The sequence below is a fragment of the Miscanthus floridulus genome, chromosome 3, assembly GCF_019320115.1.
Source record: "Miscanthus floridulus cultivar M001 chromosome 3, ASM1932011v1, whole genome shotgun sequence".
NCBI classification, from domain to species: domain Eukaryota; kingdom Viridiplantae; phylum Streptophyta; class Magnoliopsida; order Poales; family Poaceae; genus Miscanthus; species Miscanthus floridulus.
This window is the reverse complement of record NC_089582.1, coordinates 25,048,321-25,069,644: the sequence shown is the minus strand read 5'-3', so window position 1 is coordinate 25,069,644 and position 21,324 is coordinate 25,048,321. Positions and strand designations below refer to the sequence as shown.

The following is a 21,324-nucleotide window of genomic DNA, read 5'->3' as shown; positions in this document are numbered from 1 at the left end:
AAAAAAGACAAATGGGCACTGCAGGGGCGGCTGGTGATTGAGCCGCCCCTACAGATCAGCCTCAACTGTAGGGGCGGCTCAGGTTACCAGCCGCCCCTATAGTGCCATCTATAGGGGCGGCTGGGTTGCTGGGGCCCGAGGACGCCCACTGTAGGGGCGCCCCCAACCCTAGCCGCCCCTAAGTAAATATGCCCCTCTTACTACAGTGGAAATCTGGCGTAGTGTCATCCCATGGCGCGCACGTGATTGGGCTCTGGGACAACGCGGCAGCTTCGAAAATGGCGCAGTTGTTGCAAATAAACAAGTGCTAGTAGTTGTAAAGCAAGAGTAAGAAAACAAACCAATACAGCAGGCAGCTAGCAAAGTTGCTGCTGACCCCGGCGATGTATTTGGCTTTGCTGGTGGGCACGGAGCAGAACCATCTCCTCCCTCCACGCTACGCACAGCAGGTAGCAGGCTAGCAGCCATCTTCCTCTGAGCTCTCTTCTTCTTCTTCCCCATTTTCCCATTCCTAAAAATATTGAGCGCACACAGCAAGTAGCAGCTCCAGGTGAGAGGCAGATCGAGCAAGATGAGGAGCTTCGGCCCCTGATTCCGCTGGTGTAGCATGACAACCAAGGTAGCCAGCGGCTAGCGTTGACCAAGCCGCAAGGTGAACCTGCAAATTGAGTGGGTCGTCTAGATTTGTCTGCCTGCAGCTCTCTCCTCTAATTACTAAGCTCGATCCAGCTAATTTTGTTTCCCTCAGCTCCTCAGCTCTCTTGGTCCGGCCAGGTTAGTATCTTCTTCCTTCTATCCTGCAGCTTTCAGCTGTAGAGTAAGATTACCATGATGCCCTCCTGTCTCTAACTGCCATGCCCATGCTCTTTCAGACTTTGACCATAAATCGTTGTAGGTGCTACTGTTCTGTGTTCTCCCAGTAAACTGTTAGTATATTTGCTTCATCAAATTGACCCATGCAGAATTGTGGTTTCTTACCAGCAGAAACGGCACCATGGCTTCCGACTTTGAACAGGCGGGGGTAACACGTCTAAGGTTCCAACAGTTGAGAGAAATCACTAATGATTTTTCGGAGGAACGGGTGATTGGTAGCGGCGGGCATGGAGTAGTTTATAAGGTAAGATCATGTATGCATGGTTTTGAACTCAGAACAAGTACGACCAATAAATAATACAGGATACAAGGTGTCATGAACTGTACCTTCACACACTTTGTGTCCATTATTGTTAGATCCATATTCATTTCCAGTAAAATTTAGCAGCAACAACGTGTCAAGAAGAATATATTCATGTAGAGCTTGCCACTTATGTTTTCCTGCTTGTCAATGGTACAGTTAGTAGCAAAATATCAGGTGTGCTGTGTGGTACAGTACTGATGATAACTAACAAATCTTGAATAGGGAGTGCATACAAATGGAGAAGAAATTGCTGTGAAGCTATTTCGGTCCATGGGATTTAACGACACATTCCTGCATAAGGAGATCATTGCACTTGGCAGACCTAAGCATCCGAACATTGTAAGGCCTGTTGCCTTCTGCGATGAAACAGAAAGTGTACTTGTGGAGTACAACGGAAAACCGGTTATGGCTCAGGAGATGCATCAAGCACTCTGCTTACCATATTTTCACAATGGGTGCCTTGAGAAGCATATTTCTGGTACTTTCCATGGTTCTCCACATCCACTATACGTTCTTAAGCATACTTAAAGAATAATTAAGAGTAGTTATCCGTGTTTGCATTTGATCAATACAGTGTTTGTTAATTTTCTGTAGATGAAAGTCACGGGCTTGACTGGCCTACACGTTACAGAATTATCAAGGGCACATGCGAGGGCTTAAAGTATCTTCATCACGATCACGAACCTGCTCATGTTCTCCATCTGAACTTAAAACCTAAGAATATATTACTGGATTACGATATGAAACCAAAACTTGCAAGTTTCAAGCTCTCCAGGTTCTTCGATCACGATCAACCTGATGATGTGATAAGTCCGTCTATGATTGGAACGATGTAAGATGGATGTGCCATGTTGGAGTATCGTCTTTTTTCTACGCAAAAGAAATGTGCTCTTTACAAAACCCGTTCTGTGGTATGCAGGGGATATATGCCTCCAGAATTCATCGAGAATCTGATAGTCTCAAAGAAATTTGACATATTCAGCCTCGGGGTTGTAATGATAAAGATAGTCACGGGGGACGAGGGATATTATAATTACAGCGTTGGGGAGATGCCTAGAGACGAGTTCATTGATCTGGTAACGAATGCTGTTTCATACAGTATGCATGATCGTGCTTTTCTTTATTATTATTACAAATCTGATTTTTCAGGTACGTGTAAATTGGAGGAGAAGACTTCAGTCCACATTCAGGGGTTCCACACTAGATGCCTACTGTGAACAAGTGAAGACATGCACTGAGATTGCACTGCTCTGCAGGGAGCATGATAGATACAAAAGGCCTGATACAGTGGATATCACCCTTACACTGAAGCAGACCGAAGCTCACAAGGTAAGGTGCACATAAGCATTTATGTATGCGCACAGCCGCACATATATGTATATACACATACATCGTTACAAAAAAGTATACACAAATGTACTGTGCATGTGTTCCTAAGTAATATCCACTACTATTCATCTCTGTTGCACTTAAATATATATCTACTGGCTCATACCTAAAATGTTTTCATGTGAGCGCAATATACAGGGTTTTGAGCATCTCCAAGTATGGAAAATGTCTTTTCAGGAGATGGAAAACATCACAAATAACTTCAAAGAAGAAATTGGTAAAGGTGCCTTCGGTGTTGTTTACAAGGTACGGTCAAGCATTGCCTTTTCAATGTTGATGAAGCACTTCAGATACCAAAATGTATTTTAGTACTTTCCCGTTCTAAATTAGAAGACATTTTCACTTTTCTAAATACATTGTTTTTTACTATATATCTAAACATAATATATATCTAAATGCATAACATAAGTTATGTATCTAAAAAAAACCAAATAAAATGTCTTACATCTTGGAACGGAGGGAGTACTAAGGCATTGAAGTTGTGCAGGGAAAGCTTGCAAATGGGGAATTTGTAGCTGTGAAGAGACTCAACCATCATTCAACAGACCAAATGAAACAAATTAAGAGCGAGGAGCATCTTAAGAATATTGAGCATGAAAATATAGTAAGACTTGTGGGCTTCTGCCACGAGACAAGACAAGTACCTGTTCCTGATGCCAAGAATCCAAGCAAATACATGCTAGTAGACGTGACAGAGAGTTTGCTCTGCTACGAGTTGTTAAACAGAAGTCTGGAGGACTGGATGTGGAAAGGTATGATGAAGTAAATAATTTTTTTTTGCAATATTCATTTTCTTTCTTTGCCTTACATTTGTATCTCTGTGCAGATAAATCTTGTGGACTTGATTGGCAAATCCGTTACTTAGTGATACAAGGCATTTGCAAGGGCCTACACCACCTTCACCAAGGATGTCATAATGCCCCCATTGTCCACAGGGATTTGAAACCGGGCAATGTTTTGCTAGATGATAATATGGTCCCAAAGCTTGGGGATTTTGGTCTATCAAGGATCGTCCCTAAAACAGGACCTCATCTTACGACAGCTGTCGGTTCAAGGTAATTCACTGCATATTCCAGTTGCCAAAAGCAAAAAGAGAGAGAGAGTATGTATTCAAAACTTTTTTTCTTGACATAATTCAAAACTTCTCCAATCCAAAGCACTAAAGTTGCTTAAGTTTTTCTCCAAAAAAATCTCATAATCCCAAAACAGCTATTTTTGGGGAAAAAAATCTCTAGTTGCTTGTATTTTATATCCACAACTGCATTTCATATTTTTAGAGGGGAGCCGAAACTTTTTTAGCATTAGTTCGGTAATGACATATTCAAATGCTGTCATGCAGCGGATACATGGCGCCAGAAACTACACGTGACACTAGGTCATCTGAAATAACACCCAAGTCAGATATATACAGTTTGGGTGTTCTGATTTTAGAGATTGTAACAGGGGAAAAATGTCCTCACCACGAAGAATCTGGCCGGCATTATATTGAGATGGTAAGATTATGTTATTAATGTCAGTACCGTGCCACCTCCAATTCAGTATACTACATCCACCCAAGCATTCACACGGGATTATAGTTTTTTCTCATAACATTATAGCCTCAATATCAAATACCAGTATAAGCTATTACAGAAAATAATTAAATAACCACAAACTATATTATATATGTTTCTGAACTACCTAGTTCTACCATTATTTAATTCAAAATAAACATTGAGGCAAGAATTGAAAAGACATGCAATACACAGTGGTAGCATCGCTACTCTTTCATCATAAATAAAAATGCACAACATATACTAAACCACCTGAGTTCTTGGTGTTTTGTGGATTTGAATGTTGTTCCCAAATGTTGCAGCCCAAAAGTAGATTCTTTACTGTTCAAACAATGCACATATTGTTTGGTATTTTGTCGAGCATTTGACTCATGGATCATTGTAAAAATAAAAAAGTAAGTGTCAGGATTATAACACCCCAGGTATCTCAAGGCACCGATCGAATAGTGAGCTTCTCGGACGGCCCAGCTGGCCGAGGCCCAGCAGCCTCGGCCCGCCAAAGCTGCAAAGGCTCCAGGCCAGACACTAGGACAAAGGGTCCACCATGACCTCTCCCTTCTCGACCTCTTCCTTCTCCTTCCACTGCATGCTACGCAGCACCGCACGACCTCTCCCCTGTCTCGACCCCTGAGAGGTGACAAGATCCTAAGATATAGGTATGTTAAGCCTCATGATCAAAGGTTCCCGACCAAGAGACCCCCCCGACCGACCCTTCTAGGATCACCGGGGGCTCGGGGGCTATACTCATCGGATACGCTCGAGCGTACCCTAGGCTAAGGAATCTGGCTGAGCCCGAGCATGACCGCCGCCTTCGCTCGGGGCTCGAGGGCTCGACCAAGCCTTAGGCTCCCGATCGATAGGAGCTTGGACCCGATCCTTGTCATCCTACCGGACTCCGGCTCCAGCCAAGGCCTGGGCACAAGAAGGTACGCCCCGAGCCACGAAGGCTAGGGGGCTCCCTGGCGCTGCCCCGTAGGCGCGGCGCTGTCAACCACTCCTCTGACAGGATCACGCACGTGGCGTGACGCAAGAAGACAAACTCCTCCGTGGCCTCTAGGGGCTCGGGGGCTCTTGGACACGCATGTCAGCCCCTCGTGCTAGCCTCCTTCGCCACCAAGATGCCTCCAGACGGCGCACACGAGGGAGGCCGGTCCAAGCCGATACAGCCTGACACTCGGTGTGTTAGAACAGAGCAGCCGAACGACGCCCAGGGCTTGTTCGACTCCACGACATCGCCACAATCCACAGAGCGCTACTGCAAGACCCTATTGGACTCCGGCACATGTAGACCATAGGCTCAACTCCCATAAACCACCATGTACCCGACCTATCTCAGAATATAAGGGATAGGTCGGATCCTAAGAGGGGGAGGACGATCCGAGACAGGTCATTCGCGTCCACACCGTTCCACTCGAGCTCCACACCGAGAGCAGAGCAACCCAGAGAGGGGCACCGAGAGCCCCTCCACCGATCCATCATCTTCCTCCTCTCCGATGAGGGGGAAGGTTCCACCGGCGGCGAGGCATCCCTAGGATCAGCACCGAGCGATCCCCTATCAAATCTCTCTCTTTCTCCTATACACTCTGCTATAAACCCCCAGATTTTGGGTGCTCTTGAATATATGGATCATCAGCTGCTGGTCGTAGGGCATCGATTGGCCGGAACTAGGATAAACCGTTGCGTCCCCTTTATGATTCTTGTGTTCTTGAGTCCACCCGAGCCACCGGAGACACACACTCCGGCACCACCTCAAAAACAACAATGACCACCAAAGGTGACTGACAACACGGGAGCAGCTACCTACTCCCGTACTATCACCATGACGCCTCTAGGAGAACAGGAGATGATGATGAAGGCTACAGTAGGACCATGTCATGCAGAATAGTTGGTGAATCAACACCATGCCAACATTGCCGTTACGACCAGCACTGTAGCATCACGCCACGCCATGCCATAACGTGGAAGCAAGACCATGATGACGACCGTACCAGGACGTGCACTGACACCAGGACAAGACAACCTTCCTTGCAAGCCAAGCTTACTAGTTTCTCCCTCAGGCTCACGATCACTCGGTCAGGAGAACCTCTCTCTGTATGTAACCTGGCCCCCGAACTCTATATAAGGGCGCCAGGCCTTCCAACCAGGGGACAGACTCTCAAGACTTCATTCGGGCATTCATCCACCTCACTCCTACCTCTTTCCTTAGCTTACACACCCCATTGTAAGAACTTCAAAGCATTCAACCGAGGAACATGAACTCAAACTCTCTTTGAGACTGGACATAGGGCTCTGCCTAAACCAGTATAATTTCTTGTGACTTTGGATGCTACCACCATCTTCCTAGAGTAGCGTGACACACGTATAAATTCACTAGTCGATTGACAAAACACTGATAGTTGGCGCGCCAGATAGGGGATAGTCACGCACTCTCCTTGTTGAGAAGGAAGCGATGGCTCCTCGCACCCTTGATGGACTCACCCATAGAATGGCCTCCGATGATCGCATCCGCCTTGGGAACCCTGAGTTCGCCAACATCGATGGGCCAACGCCCACATTCGCCTTTATCCCCGGCCAGGTCCTCCACCTTGGAGGCCTAGACTCCATGGTCTATGGTGGACATGCTCTTGGAACAACCCTCGGTGGCCGCATCCTAGAGTTCATCCATGTAGGGGGGCCAGCACCCTCTTTCGCCTCTAGCCATGGGTAGACATTCTGCCCCAAAAACCTAAGACCCGCGGCCTACGATGAACTCGCCCTCGGAATGGGCCTCAGCGGTCACTTCCACCTAGGGAACCTTGAGAGGCTAACGCCTGCCTCCAACTTCTATCCCAGCTAGGCCCTCCATCTTGGAAGCCTGGATCCCATGGCAGGACCATGCCCCGAGCAACGTCTTCACCGCCAGCAAGACGTGGCTGCTCAAGGCGCACATCAGTGATGGAACCATCCATCGCCACACGGTCCTGTCATGAGCAACAATGCGGCCGTCTGGCACCCTGCCCTGTGGGGTCAAGATTAGAGTCAAGGCCAAACCACTCGAGTAGGACTAGCCGTCTGCCACACTCATGAGGCGTGCTAGCTTCCCCATGGAAGCAACACCTCCGAGGGTGCGGCCCCCCTAAACATGCATCATGCCACATCATGCAGACTGTGCCACATCATGTTCAGAGCTCGCACTCACAGTTTCAGGTCCCACAAGCTCACCAACACGGGCAGCGACTTTAGCCAGACGAACGTCAACAAGCGAAGAAGCCACGGCCATGAAGCAGCCGCAAGACAAGATCTCGAGCATCCAAGCGCTCGAGCCATCGTGGTCGAGGTCGTTCCTAGACCAAACATGAAGAAGCCGTCCTCGGGGGCTCATGAGCCCGCCGAGGACGTCGAAGCGGCGAGGGTCGATCTGAGAAACGCCAGGAATACGACCTGGGCCAACTGTGACCCCTCTAGACAATAGAGAAGCGTCCTCATCGGCTTGCAGCTCGAGAACCGCAATGACCCTACCAAGAACATGCGCTTGGGGGCTCGCCACGCTCCGAGCGATGACAGCAGGATCTACAACGGCTTCCTGAACGCCAATCTATTACGTCAACTCTATCCTTAACCTCTCTACCCAAGCACATTCTCATACATGTGTAGACTCACTCATAGTTTTAGAAACTTTGGGTCGACCTATAGATTAAACCGGAGAACATGAAACCCACAGCCTCTTTTAGCCTCATTTGCTTTCTGAGTGACCCATCCCAACTAGCGCCATCGGTTAGCCACGACTCACTCGTGGGGGCTACACATATAGGCACATGTACATATACTTTATGGTGTAGCACTGTTTGTCATCATTCAAGAGACATGTTTCAAATTTTTCTGTTCACACCATGCACTGCGACGAACCGGTGACATGTTTCTCAACACCTCGATCGCACCAAGAGGCCACTCAGACCAAGCCCCGCGGACCAGCTCTAGGGCAAGGTCAAGCACTCATCCATGAGTACGGAGGGGAATGGAACGCTGTTTTGTCTTAGGCAAAAGGGACAAGGAAAAATGGAACTCTTGCCCTCTGCTCGCTTTCCTCTCACATCACAGCGGATCTGCGACCTACCCCTGACGTCTTGACCATGCCACCGGGTCACATAATGTTTGGTCCTATAGGCCAACCCCTAGGCTAAAACACATACCTACGTGCACAAGGCTAAAGGGAATGGAGCACATTCCTAACCAGAACGAGAGGAACAAGAAAACGTCAAAACAGATAGACATATGCGCTAATTAAACACCATATGCACACAAGTGCAACATGTTCATCACAATTGAATAGCCCAAAGTACATAGACACCTAAACTAACACTTTTCATGCATCGAGGCTCTGATGTTGGGCGTGGATGGCGGCGGCCGAGACCTTGCACGCAAGGGCTTCCACTCCATGAACAATGGCTTTGCTAATGGCAAGGATGTCATAGTCAGACTTCTTCAATGCGTATCCTTGCCCGACAGCTTCAAAATCGACGCCATCATAGTGTGAGCCAACTGACGTTAAGGCGGCGAGCACTCCATAGTGGATCCCCTCAGAGATCAGGGGCCCACTTGGAGGCAAGCCTCGTCAAGATGGAGTGCCAGCTGGGCGTTCCCCCAGCCGACGCCAAGCACGGTGTTGTAGAGAGCCTGCGTAGAGGCGGTCAGTGTCACCAGCTAGGTGGCCACCTCCTAGGCCCTCTAGTCCATGACCACCCTCTCCTCCTAGTCCTAGAGCGCCTTCACGGATAGCCCTGAAGATACAACAGGTTCATGACGAAGCACTATGACCAAACGAAAGCAGGATAGAAGCAGAAGAAGACTCATAGGCGCAAGTGGAGTGGAGGCTCTGGCACTCAGCTTCGAGGCGCTTGTGACCCTACTCGGCCTCATTCCTGGCAGCGTCCGCCATGGCGAGCTCTATCTCCTGAACGACCCTTGGCTCCTTAAGACAGGCTGCCTAGGACATCAGTGCATCAATCTATGACCGAACCTATGCCTCCCGCTCCGCGGACTACGTCTGGGTCAAATCAATCGCATGGGTAGCGTTGACCAGGCCCTGGCGCAGCTCCTCCTTTGCCTTCTAGGAAGCCTCTAGCTCCCCACACAAGCACCGCACCTTGGCCTGCTCTCATCCAGGTGGTCGTGGTCTGTGGCACCCCCACCTGCATCTGGTGGGCCAAGCATAAGAACTAGGACTTCTCCATTGAAATCTTCATTAGATCCTATAGGAAAAGACCAATGACCAAACAATCCAACCAAAGACATGGGTCACACAACGAGCTCAAAGAAAAAGCAAGACAAGATGGCTCAGCTATCGTCGAGCCACAACATCGTTGGCCATCATCCGCCGGGCGTCCACGTTTAGCTTGGCGACCGCGATGAGAGCGTCGTCCAGGCGTCCAGCTTGGACAAGGTCACCTAGACCCACTCATAGCTCTAGGAGGCGCTAGCCCACATGGCCCGCTCGGCCACGTCGTCTACCATGAACAGGGCCTCACGGGGTTCGAAGGCTGCGGCCAAGTGAAGAAATAACCACCCAGCTCGAGTTCTTCCATGCGAAGAATAAGGGCTATCCCATCCAGCCCACAGGTGGCCACTTCCTTAGGCGGGGGGCCAGCAGTAGATGATGAGTCCGCGTCCCCCTCTGAGGCGGTGGCTAGACTGGGCTTGCCAACGATCGGATTCTCCATCTTAGCCCCACTCACCTCCACGTCAGCGCGGGAGATGCTCTCTGCACAAGGTGAGCGTAGGGTCATGACAGGGATGATTTAGGCCACCATAACCAAGGCCGTGCTATCGCCTGACGGTGGTCTTGGTCGCATGGGCGGGCGCACAAAACCAACCGATGGCTTAAGGACTATGATCCCTGGGAGGGGCTCCTTGCTCTAAAAAAGTGGTCAAGGTAAGACAACCAAACTCCGCTGGCAATGACGACAAGAAAAGATCGAAGAACAACATACCTGGTGGACCATCCCATGGATGGAGGGATGGCGCGTCTCTCCACGTGCATTCCCATGAGCAGGGCCACAATAGGGGTTGCCATGGACGGCGCCGCCCGATTGGGAACCAACGTGACATCCCCGGCCATGCCGGCCGTGTTAGCCTCCTCCACACAGTGACCTCTAGTGACCCTAGCTTCCTTAGCCTTGGATGGCTCCAAATGAGGCGCCAAGGGCATGGGACGTTGGACTTCCACACCAACAACAAGGTGCTGGAGGAGGTCTCGATCCTCCCCTCTAGATAGCTCCAAAGTAGAGCGGCTGGCCTCACTATCTGCCCCACGCGCAGCACCCATCGTAGCCATATCCTTAGTGCCTCTCCCTTGGGTGGGTGCCTCGTGCCCCACCAAGGAAAGGTCAATAGGAGCTGGGGGTGAAGAACTCTAGCCCCCGTCAATGGTAGCACGAGAGCACTTCAGGTTTGGTCCCCTGCAGAGGTGACAGAGCTATGCGCTTTTATGCGGTGTCTTCCTCGTCCATGGCGCTCGTCGTGAGACCGGCACCACTTGATCCGGCCCCATCGCTGGATTTCTGGAAGACGTCGGGGATGCTCCAAAGGACCGCCGGGTCCCCATATTCATCCTCAGTGTCCTCATCGTCCTAATCATCATCATCTTCATCCGATGATGAGGCCACGCGCCTCTGATGCTCCGTGTTCTTCTTTGCCTTCTCCCGCTTGAGGTGCTTCCTCGTCAGCAGCCACTGTCTCTTGGGCAGTGCACTGAGCACCCCTGGGGCGAGGGAGGTGAAACCGGGAGCTCGAGGGCATGAACTACAAGAACAAAAACCAGTAAACCAACAACTCCAAATAAAGAAGGGCATGCGGGGGAAGCGACTCACCAAATTGGGCCAAAAGCTCACCAAGAATGCCTCCATGGTGTTTTTGGCCGCAATAATTGTTCCGGAGATAACCAGCCCAGTGACCCGCTTTGTGACCGCATTGGCCTCAAGCACCTCCACGCTCTCATAGGTTGGGTCCTCGACCTCGGTGTAGTCACACAGCAGGTGTGCCCACTTCTTCAATGGCTGGTCCCACCGCTCAACCATGGTCCGCAGGACCATGATGCCGTTTAGACCATCCAACATCGGCCTATAAGGATGTCCAGAATCTTACTCACCTTCGCGGACCTCTTTTTGTCGCACCCCTAGCTCCATGTGACCAACGTCATCGGTGCGACGCCGGAGAAGGGGGCATCACGGATGTAGTTCCAGTTCCCATCGTAGCCCAAGTTTGAACTCCTCAGTGGTAGACATGAGAAGCTACGGGGAACCCCATAGCACATTTGGATATTCATCCCACACATGGGGGCGAGCACACTACCATCGGAGTCATGCGCCTTGTGACTCTTGACCTCAAAGAGTCGCCAAAATAGGTCCTTGTTGAGCTCTATCCTAAGGAAGGCCTCGTAGACAACAATGAATTCCACCAGCTACGACACCGCCTTAGAGGGAAGATGCTCCAGCCAAATCCCCTGCTCGTGGGGGAACCTACGAAGGAAAATCTGACGCCAAGATCATGAACTCGTGCTCGTGGAAGTCAATGAACGTCACCACCTCATCAAGCCATGGGAGCAGGAATGCATCATCGGCGGCAGCCCTCCACCCAACAACCTCCTTCGGTAGAAGGAGGCCCTTCTCCATGAGCCGCAGCAACTACACCTCCATCACCGTCAAAGGTACCCACTCACTCATCTTGTAGCGTAGGCAGGAAGAAGCAAGGCGGCAACAATGGAACGGGCAACGAGCGATGGTGACACCAAGCGACTATGGGCAGCAGCGCGCATTCAAAGTAAGTCTCATGAGCTTGCTCTCTCCTTTTCTCTTTCGATTGCAGCAGATGGCGATAGGAAGCAAGAACAAGGTAAGGGATGGACTCGAGCAGAGGGGATATTTATGTGGTGGCGGCCAAGGATGTGAACTACGTCCGCACATAGTCTACCCTAAAATGGGCCCCGCAGACCCTTAAGAGACAAGCCAGCATGCTGCAATGCACGATCGCACGTGTGAGGGTGCCATTAAGTCGCGAGGAAATTGGGGAGGTCGACCGTCCCCTAGATCCGCGCACGGAGCAACCCTCCACAAATCATGACAGCACGGCGCGGCACACGATCACACGCTAATGGGCACCATTAAGTCACGTTGTGACCGGGGAGGCCAACAAGCCCCTAGGCCCATGTGCAGTGTGACCCATCGCCTTCATGACCACGTGTTGCACATAGGAAATCTTATCTTGGGTTGGCCCTTATATGGGCTCGAGGCCACCAAAGAGGTAGGGGCAGGGCGAGATGGGCCCCAAGTGGCTCGTATCAGTGGTGTGGAACCTCTTGACCATCTCTCCCTATGTTTGAGTCATTGGCTTTGAAGTCGCCTGGGTTGCCCCCCTTTGGAGGGAGGCATCTTGCCCTCTAGCCGCTGCGAAAGCAGTCGAGGACCAACGGGTTTGACGGTCAATGATTTATGAGATGTCTCTCGATGAGGCATAGTCAAACTCCACATCGATTGTTGGAGGATATCAGGTCCCACTCAAATTACCCATTGACCTCGACGAGGTGCACTGTTTGACTGGTGAGGTTATGGTGGATAGTCTCTCACCGCGTGGGGCGAAACCAAACTTACCTATAATTGGGCACCACGACCTCTCGGGGTCAACAAGGACACCTAGGAAGAAAAGAGTTAGGTCCCTATGACCTCACTAGAGGTCAAGGCCAAGCCTCGACCAGCTCCTCCCTATGTCCTAGGTCATCGACCTGAAGCCAGCTCTAGAACCTCAGAAACCGATAGAGGTCAACGACCCCTCCGGGAGAGGTCAACTAGGAAAAATGGCTAAGGATTCGCAACGGCGCCTTCCTCGTGAAGCAATGCTAGATCCTACAAAAGCGTGACCATGACCCAGACACACACGGGTAGGGCCGCTTTAGGCCTAAACGATGACCCTTGGTTAAAGTGGATGTCCCACGACCGTGCAGCCACTAGGGAACACGGCTATAGCCCGACAACGGTCGGGAAATCGTGACCTAGCGAGCTAAGGCATGATTAGGTGAATGGCGCTCGAGCAGGTCAAGGGTCGACCTCCCCATCTTGTGGGGCAGAAAGTCAACGACCCCCTCAAAAGTTGTGATTTTGAACTAAGCTGCCTGACCCTGACCCAATGGCTTGGGGGCTCATCATGGCTTCGGAAAAATCATAGCATCCTAGTAAAGAATTTCTCTTTATTCATAATCGACAAGTGCAGCCAAGTCGCATGCAGGGCATAAATAGCCCGATACCACCGACATGGCGGTATCATCGAAAGCTCTAGAAGCTGTGATGCTAGAAGAAGGTTTGCGGGATGTTCTCTTCCACCATTGCTGCAAGTACAACAAAAAAGGACGCCTCGCAAACCCTCTTGTAGCATCGCAACTCCTGGAGCACAAGACATAGAGGGAGAGATGGGAGGTGCGATGGCTCTGGAATCACCTCAACGTGCACCAGTTGGGTTTTAGGCACACCACCGGGGCATGCATAGAGGGTCATAGAGGTAGGAAAGAACAATCATATGATGGGGTTGGCTGACCTCCAGAGCGTGACTACACCACCATTATATCCTCCACGATGAAGATGACGCAGTGAAACTGTACTCAGCCAACGACCACATCATGCACCCAAACCTATAGGGTTTGGGGAATGATGAAGTCGCATGGATGCAGGTTCGGCAGCTGCACCATCTCATCTCCCCCTGCTCACAAGCCTCCTTCTAGCACCAGTTGCTAGATGAAGTAACACCGACTCTCGGCCAATGCAATCGACCCCTAGCAGGCCACATTCTCAAAAATTCCACTATCTCCCAAGAAACACTCCCTCTCTTAGGCTCAGCTTCTCAAGAAATCTAGAAATGACCTAGAGGCGTGGTTAAGAATGGTTTAAATGGAAGAGAAGCCGCTATTTATAGGCCCAAGGGTGCACTGTGCAACTCATGACTCCTAAGCTATGTGGCGGATAATGGGAGGCCATGAATGTTGTTAGGAGCCCACGTGGGATCAGGAAAAACAAGAACCCCCAAAAGACGGAGCCAGTATAGCGTTGACAAGATTGAATGGTACCCTGACACGACGGGATTCGGTAGAATAGATGTGTACCTGGCCTTCCAGGCAGCCTGACAGGACGGCACACAACGACTACCTACCACATTGAACACTCAGGCCATCAAAGGGTCGAAGCTCCGAGCTCGGACCAACCTCGACCTCTAGCCTACACTCGACACATTCTACATTCAACATCTCCACGATCACTCCAAGATCGTGAAGATGCTCGGGAGCTACTGTCGCGGTTATGACACCCTAGGTATCTCAAGGCACCAAATAGTGAGCCTCTCGGATGGCCCAGCTGCCTCAGCCCGCTAAAGCTACAAAGGCCCTAGGTCAAACACTAGGACAAAGGGTCCACCATGACCTCTTGCTTCTCCTTCCGCTGCATGCTATGCAGCACCGCATGACCTCTCCCCTGTCTCAACCCCTGGGAGGTAACAGGGAGAGGTCAAGCTCCATCAAGTATGCTAGCCCTGATAGGGATAGGCACGCTCCACGCACTCCACTAGGACTGAGAGGACAACTATCTCGGGGCTGATGCCTTCTATGTGCACCCCTGTGCAGACAAGACAATGCCACTAGGCGATGACAACTTGTACGACACCCACCATCCAAATCCAGCTTGACAAGGCAGGTGTACGGCCCCACCCACTATGGGATGGGGCACATGACCCCGACCTTGACTTTCAAGATCAGCCAAGCCACCGGGGACCTTGACCTCGTAGACCAGGGTTGAGGCCACCGACACTATGACTAGCAAAGGCGACCGATGACCTAGGAGCGGCTACCTACTCCCGTACTATCACCACGATGCCTCCAAAAGAATAGGAGACGATGATGAAGGCCATGGCAAGACCATGTCATGCAGGATAGTTGGTGAATCACCACCATGCCAACAGTGCCATTACGACCGGCACTGTAGCATCACACCAGGCCATGCCACGACGTGGAAGCAAGACCACGACGACGACCATACCATGACGTGCACTGACGCTAGGACAAGACAGCCTTCATTACAAGCCAAGCTTACTAGTTTCTCCCTCTGTAACACCCCGCATCCAAAATCTACTTATAAGCCTCGTTGTTCCAAACGTAGCACCTTCGGATTAACCCTTTTACATGAAGCATGGATGAAAGTGTAAGAGGGGTGCTATGCGTATGCATGCCCATTCCAAGTGCGGAGCTGGGCCGTATAAGCAGTTTTGGACGTGGGGTGTTACAGATGGTATTCGGAGCATCAACCCTTGCTGCACGTGCCTATGGAGGGGTGTACCAAGTGGTGGTCCTAGACATCTGCCACATATATGTGGTGGGCTGCCGAGGGCGTCAACCCTTAAGGGGGGTGAGTGTAACATCCCAGCCCATTTGTAGCCTATAGTAGTGGAGTTGTTGTTGGTGGGTTTAGTGCCACCTTGGAAGTCTAGGAGGGTGAGGGTTAGCTTATAAGCCTTGTTGTTCCAAATGTAGCACCTCCGGGTTAACCCTTTTACATGAAGCGAGGACAAAAGTGTAAGAGGGGTGCTACGCGTATGCAGGCCCGTTCCACGTGCGTAGTTGGGTCGTATCAGCAGTTTTGGACACGGGGTGTTACACCCTCCCTCAGGCTCATGACCACTCGGTTAGGAGAACCTCTCTTTGTATGTGACATGGCCCTCAGACTCTATATAAGGGTGGCTAGGCCTTCCAACCAGGGGGACAGACTCTCGAGACTTCATTTGGGCATTCGTCCACCTCACTCCTCCTACCTCTTTCCTTAGCTTTCACACCCCATTGTAAGAACTTCAGCTGGACGTAGGGCTCCGGCCTGAACCAGTATAAGTCCGTGTGTGTCTTTGGATGCTACCATCATCTTTCTAGAGTAGCGTGACACACGTATAAATTTACTAGTCGGTTGACAAAACACCGACAATAAGGTAAACAATACCTACTTCAGGATAAAAAGCATAAATGATTATATAGTTGGTGGCATATGAGGTATCTAACTACACATGAATACTTGGTAACAAAACACGGTATCCAAAAATAGGACTTCATGCTTATTTGTCTATGTGTCCAATGCAGTTAATAATATGCAAATATCTACCAGACCAGGATTTTTTCCCGACGGCCAAAAACTGTCAGGAAAGGCCCAAAAACCGTCAGGAATGTGTTTCCTAATGGCCAGCCGTTAGGAACACATCGACAGGACCAGCGGGTGGCAGTGAGAGATAGAATGGGGCGGGCCACGGGCGGGTGAGAGGATAGGGTTTCCCATGTTTTATGTCCCAATGTGGGACCCACGGTGGCCGGTAAGGTGTTTTCGTAAATTTTTTCGCATGAGCCACATGAAGGATAAGAATCCTGTCGGTTAGGCTGTGCCGACATGAGTCATCAAAACGTTCCTGATGGGTTTTATGTTTCCTGTGGGCTTTTAAGAACCGACATGAATATTCAAAATCTCTCCTAATGGTTTTATGGAAACCGTCAGGGATAATCAAAACTGTCATGAAAAAGGCCAGCTCTGGTAGTGATAGCATGTGTAAAAGGGAAGAACATAGTTAAACTTGTAATGTCCTAATGGTACAATATATACTATATGATGGAACTTGACTATCTCGAACGATATAATGCATGATAGGTTTATTGCAAGTGGTGCAAATTTTAGATATTGCAATGGTATATAAATAAAGTACATGGAAATACCATTAACTGACCTTGTGCACATGCTTCTATGTTGAGTGATGCTGTTCTGAACATAAGCTATACTGATCAGTGTCATGTGGGCAAACACTACTCCCGCTGCTCCGCAGGTCTAGGGTCAGGCACGCGATCACTGTGCCCAGGTGCATGGGCCGCGGACAATCTGTTAGGGAGGCAAGCATCCTGCCTTAAGTTTAGGAGATTATTTCCATCTCTAGGGCGTTAGTTGGCCAAGGGCCTATCTAAGCCATGTACTGGACATCGAGTAAAATGAGCGGTAAATCAATTATTATCCCTACCCCTTTCTCCTTCTTCAACATAGGGTGCCAAGGGAAAAAACCTCGCCCCATTACTGATCACGCCTACGAACCATGGAGTCGGGGCCCTGCTACCCTAAACCCCGACACCCTTGATAATCAGTAATATTTAGTTTTAGCTGATATTGATCTAGTTCTAGGATAGAACTCAGTTATTATTAAAGCTCACTGAGTAATTATACTTATATTAGGATTTGGATAATTTGCATTTTTGATCTGCAAGGATAGAAACCTGAAAAATATTGTAGGGTTAGTTGCTAGCTGTATGAACAAATTCTTTGGTTTTTTATTGATCCACTAATATAAGTGTATCTCTTGCAGAAAATATGGCATGCATATTGTAAGAAATGTTTAGACAAAATAAATAGCTAGCATGGGATCTGTTGTGCAAGAGGTCCTGGAAAATATATTAGACATGGACCTTGCCATGTTCTTGTTTTGTTCAGAGATTATATTTATATAGGAGAGTCAGATGGTCAGTTAGAACTAATATAACAGGTTATGGTTGTATTATCTCTATATGGAGAAAATACAAAAGTTGCTATAGTTGCACATCAATCTAGGGGTAGATAACTCTACCATTAAGTTATAAATGACTAGTAAGTTTATCAAAGAACTCAAGATGGACATGATTAAGTATGATTTGGATCAAGATGGTGTAGCATGTAAGTAGATAAACCAATATTCAGAGAACATCGAAGATCATGAAAGGAGTAATTTAACTAACAGTTCGCATGTAAATATATAATGAGCAATCTATTATACTATATGCATGTAAGTTTTCTAAAAGTCTTGTGTAGTAGTTATAGGGCTTACCAATCTAATCATATCAACATCTTCCAAATTGGCTAGGTCCGAAAAGCTCGAAAGCAAAATTCATATGTTGCATCTAGGTACCCATTACTTGAAGACCATTTGCTCCAACAAGTGAAGAACTGGATCAGCATAGGGCTACGTTGTGCAGAGGAACTACGTGAAAGAAGGCCTCCTATTGAGCATATAATAAATTTTCTTGAGACAGAATCTCTCAATTCAACGGTATGGCTATGAATATACTACTCTCTTTATTTCAAATTGTAAGTCATTTTGGCTTTTTAAATACATATATAGTTTTTGCTATATATTTGGACTAAAGTATATCTAAGTGCTCTTTAAAAAAGTATTAGGTGCATAGAACCAAAACGACTTAAAATTTGGCAAGGATGCGGTACTTGCTAGTTATCAACTTCGTCATCATGTATCACTTGTGAGCTCAAAAAAAACATGCATGGTTAGCAGGCCAACTCGATGGAAGTACCATTTGAGCTTGAAGTCAACGTCTAGCAACTTTCATGATAGCGCTTGTCTATTAGTTGGAATTTATGAGTGATATGAAAAAGAATGAATTTGATTTAGCCAAAGAAAAACCATTAGCATACTGGATATTATGATATTTTGGACGGTCCACCGTATACCATATGTTTCAGTGCTGTAAAAAGAGGTTAAATAGTTGCACTCCCTGCTAATGCAACACATTTTGAGTTCAAATTTGAGGGATGATGCAGCAGTTCATGGTCTGTATGTTACAGTATTTCCCAAAGGGCAATTTTTGTGTTGCTTTGAATGCCCAAACCAAACTGTTTAACCTTTTTGTCATGAAAAGGATACGAGTGAAGAAAAAGTAACCAAAATGTCATTCAAAGAGCTGGAAGACGTCACAAATAAGTTCTCTGTGCAGCATGGTAAAAGTATCTTCGGTGCCATTTACAAGGTATAAATTACTCCCTCTTTTCCAAATTATAAGATGTTTTGACTTTTCTAAATATATATCTTTTGCTATGCACTTATATATACATTATGTTTAGATACATAGCAAAAGCAATGTATCTAGAAAATCAAAACATCTTATAATTTAGAACGGATGGAGTATTAACACTTACCTTTCTTGTTGTTAGTAGTAAATACTATTCATAAATCCCATTTTAATATGGCTAAGTTGAACAGGGAACACGTGTGAATGGGGATGATATAATTGTGATCAAACTTAAAGAGCAGATGAGACTATCACCAGCCCAGTTTGAAAGCGAGGTAAACCGTATGAGCTTCAAGAACAATAATATTTTACAGATTAAAGGCTACTGTGAAGAAATACATGCTGGTCAAGTCAGACAGAGGTTGCTCTGCTACGAGTTTTTTCAAGAAAGCTTAGGGGCGATAATTTATGGTGGTAAGAAGAAGCTCTGCATTTATTTTTCCTTCTCCATTTTGTTTGTTCAGATTACTAATTTGACATTGTTCTTGAAGCTGAATCTCTCACCCAGTTAGACTGGGAAGCACGTTACAAGATAATAAAAGGCATTTGCCAGGCTTTAAAATACCTCCATGAAGAATGTGAAGATGCCCCTCAAGTTCACATGGGCATAACACCTACAAATATATGGCTAGACGATGAAATGGTCCCAAAGCTTGGGGTTTGTGGTCTATCAAGATTTTTCGCTAAAGACCAAACTCAGATTTACAACGAAGAAATTGTAGAATCTAGGTAATATAAGCACAATCGTTCTTCTAGTTTTATGTCCATGCATTCATTTCTTTCAAGATTTCTTACGGATGGTGCTGGGCTCTGGCAGGGGATACGTGGCACCAGAGCATGTCGAACTGACTAAAATGACAACCAAGTCGGACATCTACAGTTTGGGTGTTCTAATTGTGGAGATCGTGACTGGACAAATGTGCCCCTCCAGCGACAATGGATCTGCTGCGTCCTTCATTGCCAATGTATGAAAACTGTGTAGGCCGATTCCACACACTCATGCATTGTACCATTTGGAAATCTAATTGTACTTCTCCAACCAACTGAATAGGTGCATAAGACGTGGATGAACGATTTCCATGTTGCAACCAAGTACCTATCACTCGACGCTGAGTGCCTCCAGCAAGTGAAGCGATGCATCAAGATTGGGGTGCAGTGTGCGGAGATAAGTCCTGACAAAAGACCTACTGCTGGGGAAATAATCCCTATGCTTGAAAAAGGAAGTACAAGCAAGCCAGGATTCTGGAATGCGCTTTGTTCCAGTGTCTGTGCCAAAACATAATGTTAAAATGGTGAAGCTTGCCTGATTGTGAGTGTAACATTCTTCATGTTCCATTGTGAAGTTTTTTGTCTTATGCTTTGACAAAAAACAAAATGTATAAAGCTTTGTTTTTTTGGAACAAAATGTTTGTCATTTTGGGTTCTGGTGGTTCTCTTGTTTATATCTTCAATCACAACTTCTACTGAATGGATTCTTTCTGAAAAATGTGTGTGATTACTTTGTTATGGTTATTGGTACTTTAAAGGTACTTTGCATCTGTATTTTTTCTGATAATTGATTTGAGGGAGAAAATTAGTAAAATTAGTAAAATACGGAGGGATCGCCAGATGCTTACCTTCACATGGAGATACAATAGGTTTTTTGGAGCATCTTCTCTTTGATCAGGTTTTGTCTCTCAAATTTCGAAGGCTTTGCTCTAGCTTGTGCCAGAGACAAAAATGTTTCCTTTCAAAAGGTGCTAAGTGAACAAGTAGTCCTCAATTAGTTCCATTTACACATATCTAAGGCAACAATGAAGTGTTGACTTTTTGTAACAAGATTTGGATTTCTGCAGTGGATGAAACACAAGATGATAGCTGGAACTTGGACATGTAGCGAGTCGCGGCTGACGGAGCAGGGAAGACGACACAGACCATTTGATTCCCTGCACTTTGCGATCTAACACTAACGCTGAATCAACGTATGAAACGGCGACGGGAGCTGCAATAATGACAATTTGCAAACACAGCAAACCAATTTGCAAATAAACCAAGGCAAATACTTCCACCCCAGCACCATCTCAGTGAGGTGCTTTATCTCACGTCTGTGTAGCCAAGGCAAATACTATGACACTTCAAAAAATGGAGTAACAAGCATCACAACCATTCAGTTATTAATTGTTTTAGGGCAAAAACTATATATAAACAACACAGTAATAATCATCACAGCAATTCCATTGATAACTTCAGTTATATTCCACAGTTGTACAATAACAAAGACCTATCGAAGACTACTGAGTGTACAATAACAAAGACCTATGGAGTACAGGTACATCCCATAGTCGAGTCTAGAGACAGGCAGTGCAAGC

General features: G+C 47.6%; 1 protein-coding gene across 7 annotated transcripts; it reads left to right on the top strand.

Moving 5' to 3' along the window:
• The first annotated feature begins 227 nt into the window (after nucleotides 1–227).
• Nucleotides 228–20,381, top strand: LOC136541475 (receptor like protein kinase S.2-like). Of its 7 annotated transcripts, XM_066533381.1 has the most exons (18): nucleotides 228–449; nucleotides 535–774; nucleotides 873–891; nucleotides 982–1,117; nucleotides 1,400–1,655; nucleotides 1,772–2,009; nucleotides 2,097–2,253; nucleotides 2,327–2,506; nucleotides 2,705–2,812; nucleotides 3,054–3,318; nucleotides 3,393–3,621; nucleotides 3,906–4,059; nucleotides 18,037–18,222; nucleotides 18,827–18,934; nucleotides 19,168–19,390; nucleotides 19,468–19,705; nucleotides 19,794–19,941; nucleotides 20,028–20,381. In XM_066533381.1, exons 4-18 carry the CDS (start codon nucleotides 995–997, stop codon nucleotides 20,256–20,258), a joined length of 2,844 nt encoding a protein of 947 aa, XP_066389478.1. In that variant the 5' UTR covers nucleotides 228–449; nucleotides 535–774; nucleotides 873–891; nucleotides 982–994; the 3' UTR covers nucleotides 20,259–20,381. The 7 variants fall into 7 exon arrangements, with proteins under 7 accessions (XP_066389478.1, XP_066389479.1, XP_066389473.1 ...); XM_066533382.1 differs by lacking the exon at nucleotides 873–891 and having other exon boundaries at nucleotides 535–652; XM_066533376.1 differs by lacking the exon at nucleotides 873–891 and having other exon boundaries at nucleotides 985–1,117.
• Nucleotides 20,382–21,324: the final 943 nt, after the last annotated feature.

What these genes read in the sequence shown, in the direction of transcription:
- LOC136541475 (XM_066533382.1), top strand. Translation starts at nt 995, where the DNA reads ATGGCTTCCGACTTTGAACAGGCGGGGGTAACACGTCTAAGGTTCCAA. An exon ending in CAGAATCTCTCAATTCAACG is followed by an intron (nt 18,223 to 18,826) that starts GTATGGCTATGA and finishes TGTCATGAAAAG; the next exon opens with GATACGAGTGAAGAAAAAGT. An exon ending in TCTTCGGTGCCATTTACAAG is followed by an intron (nt 18,935 to 19,167) that starts GTATAAATTACT and finishes TAAGTTGAACAG; the next exon opens with GGAACACGTGTGAATGGGGA.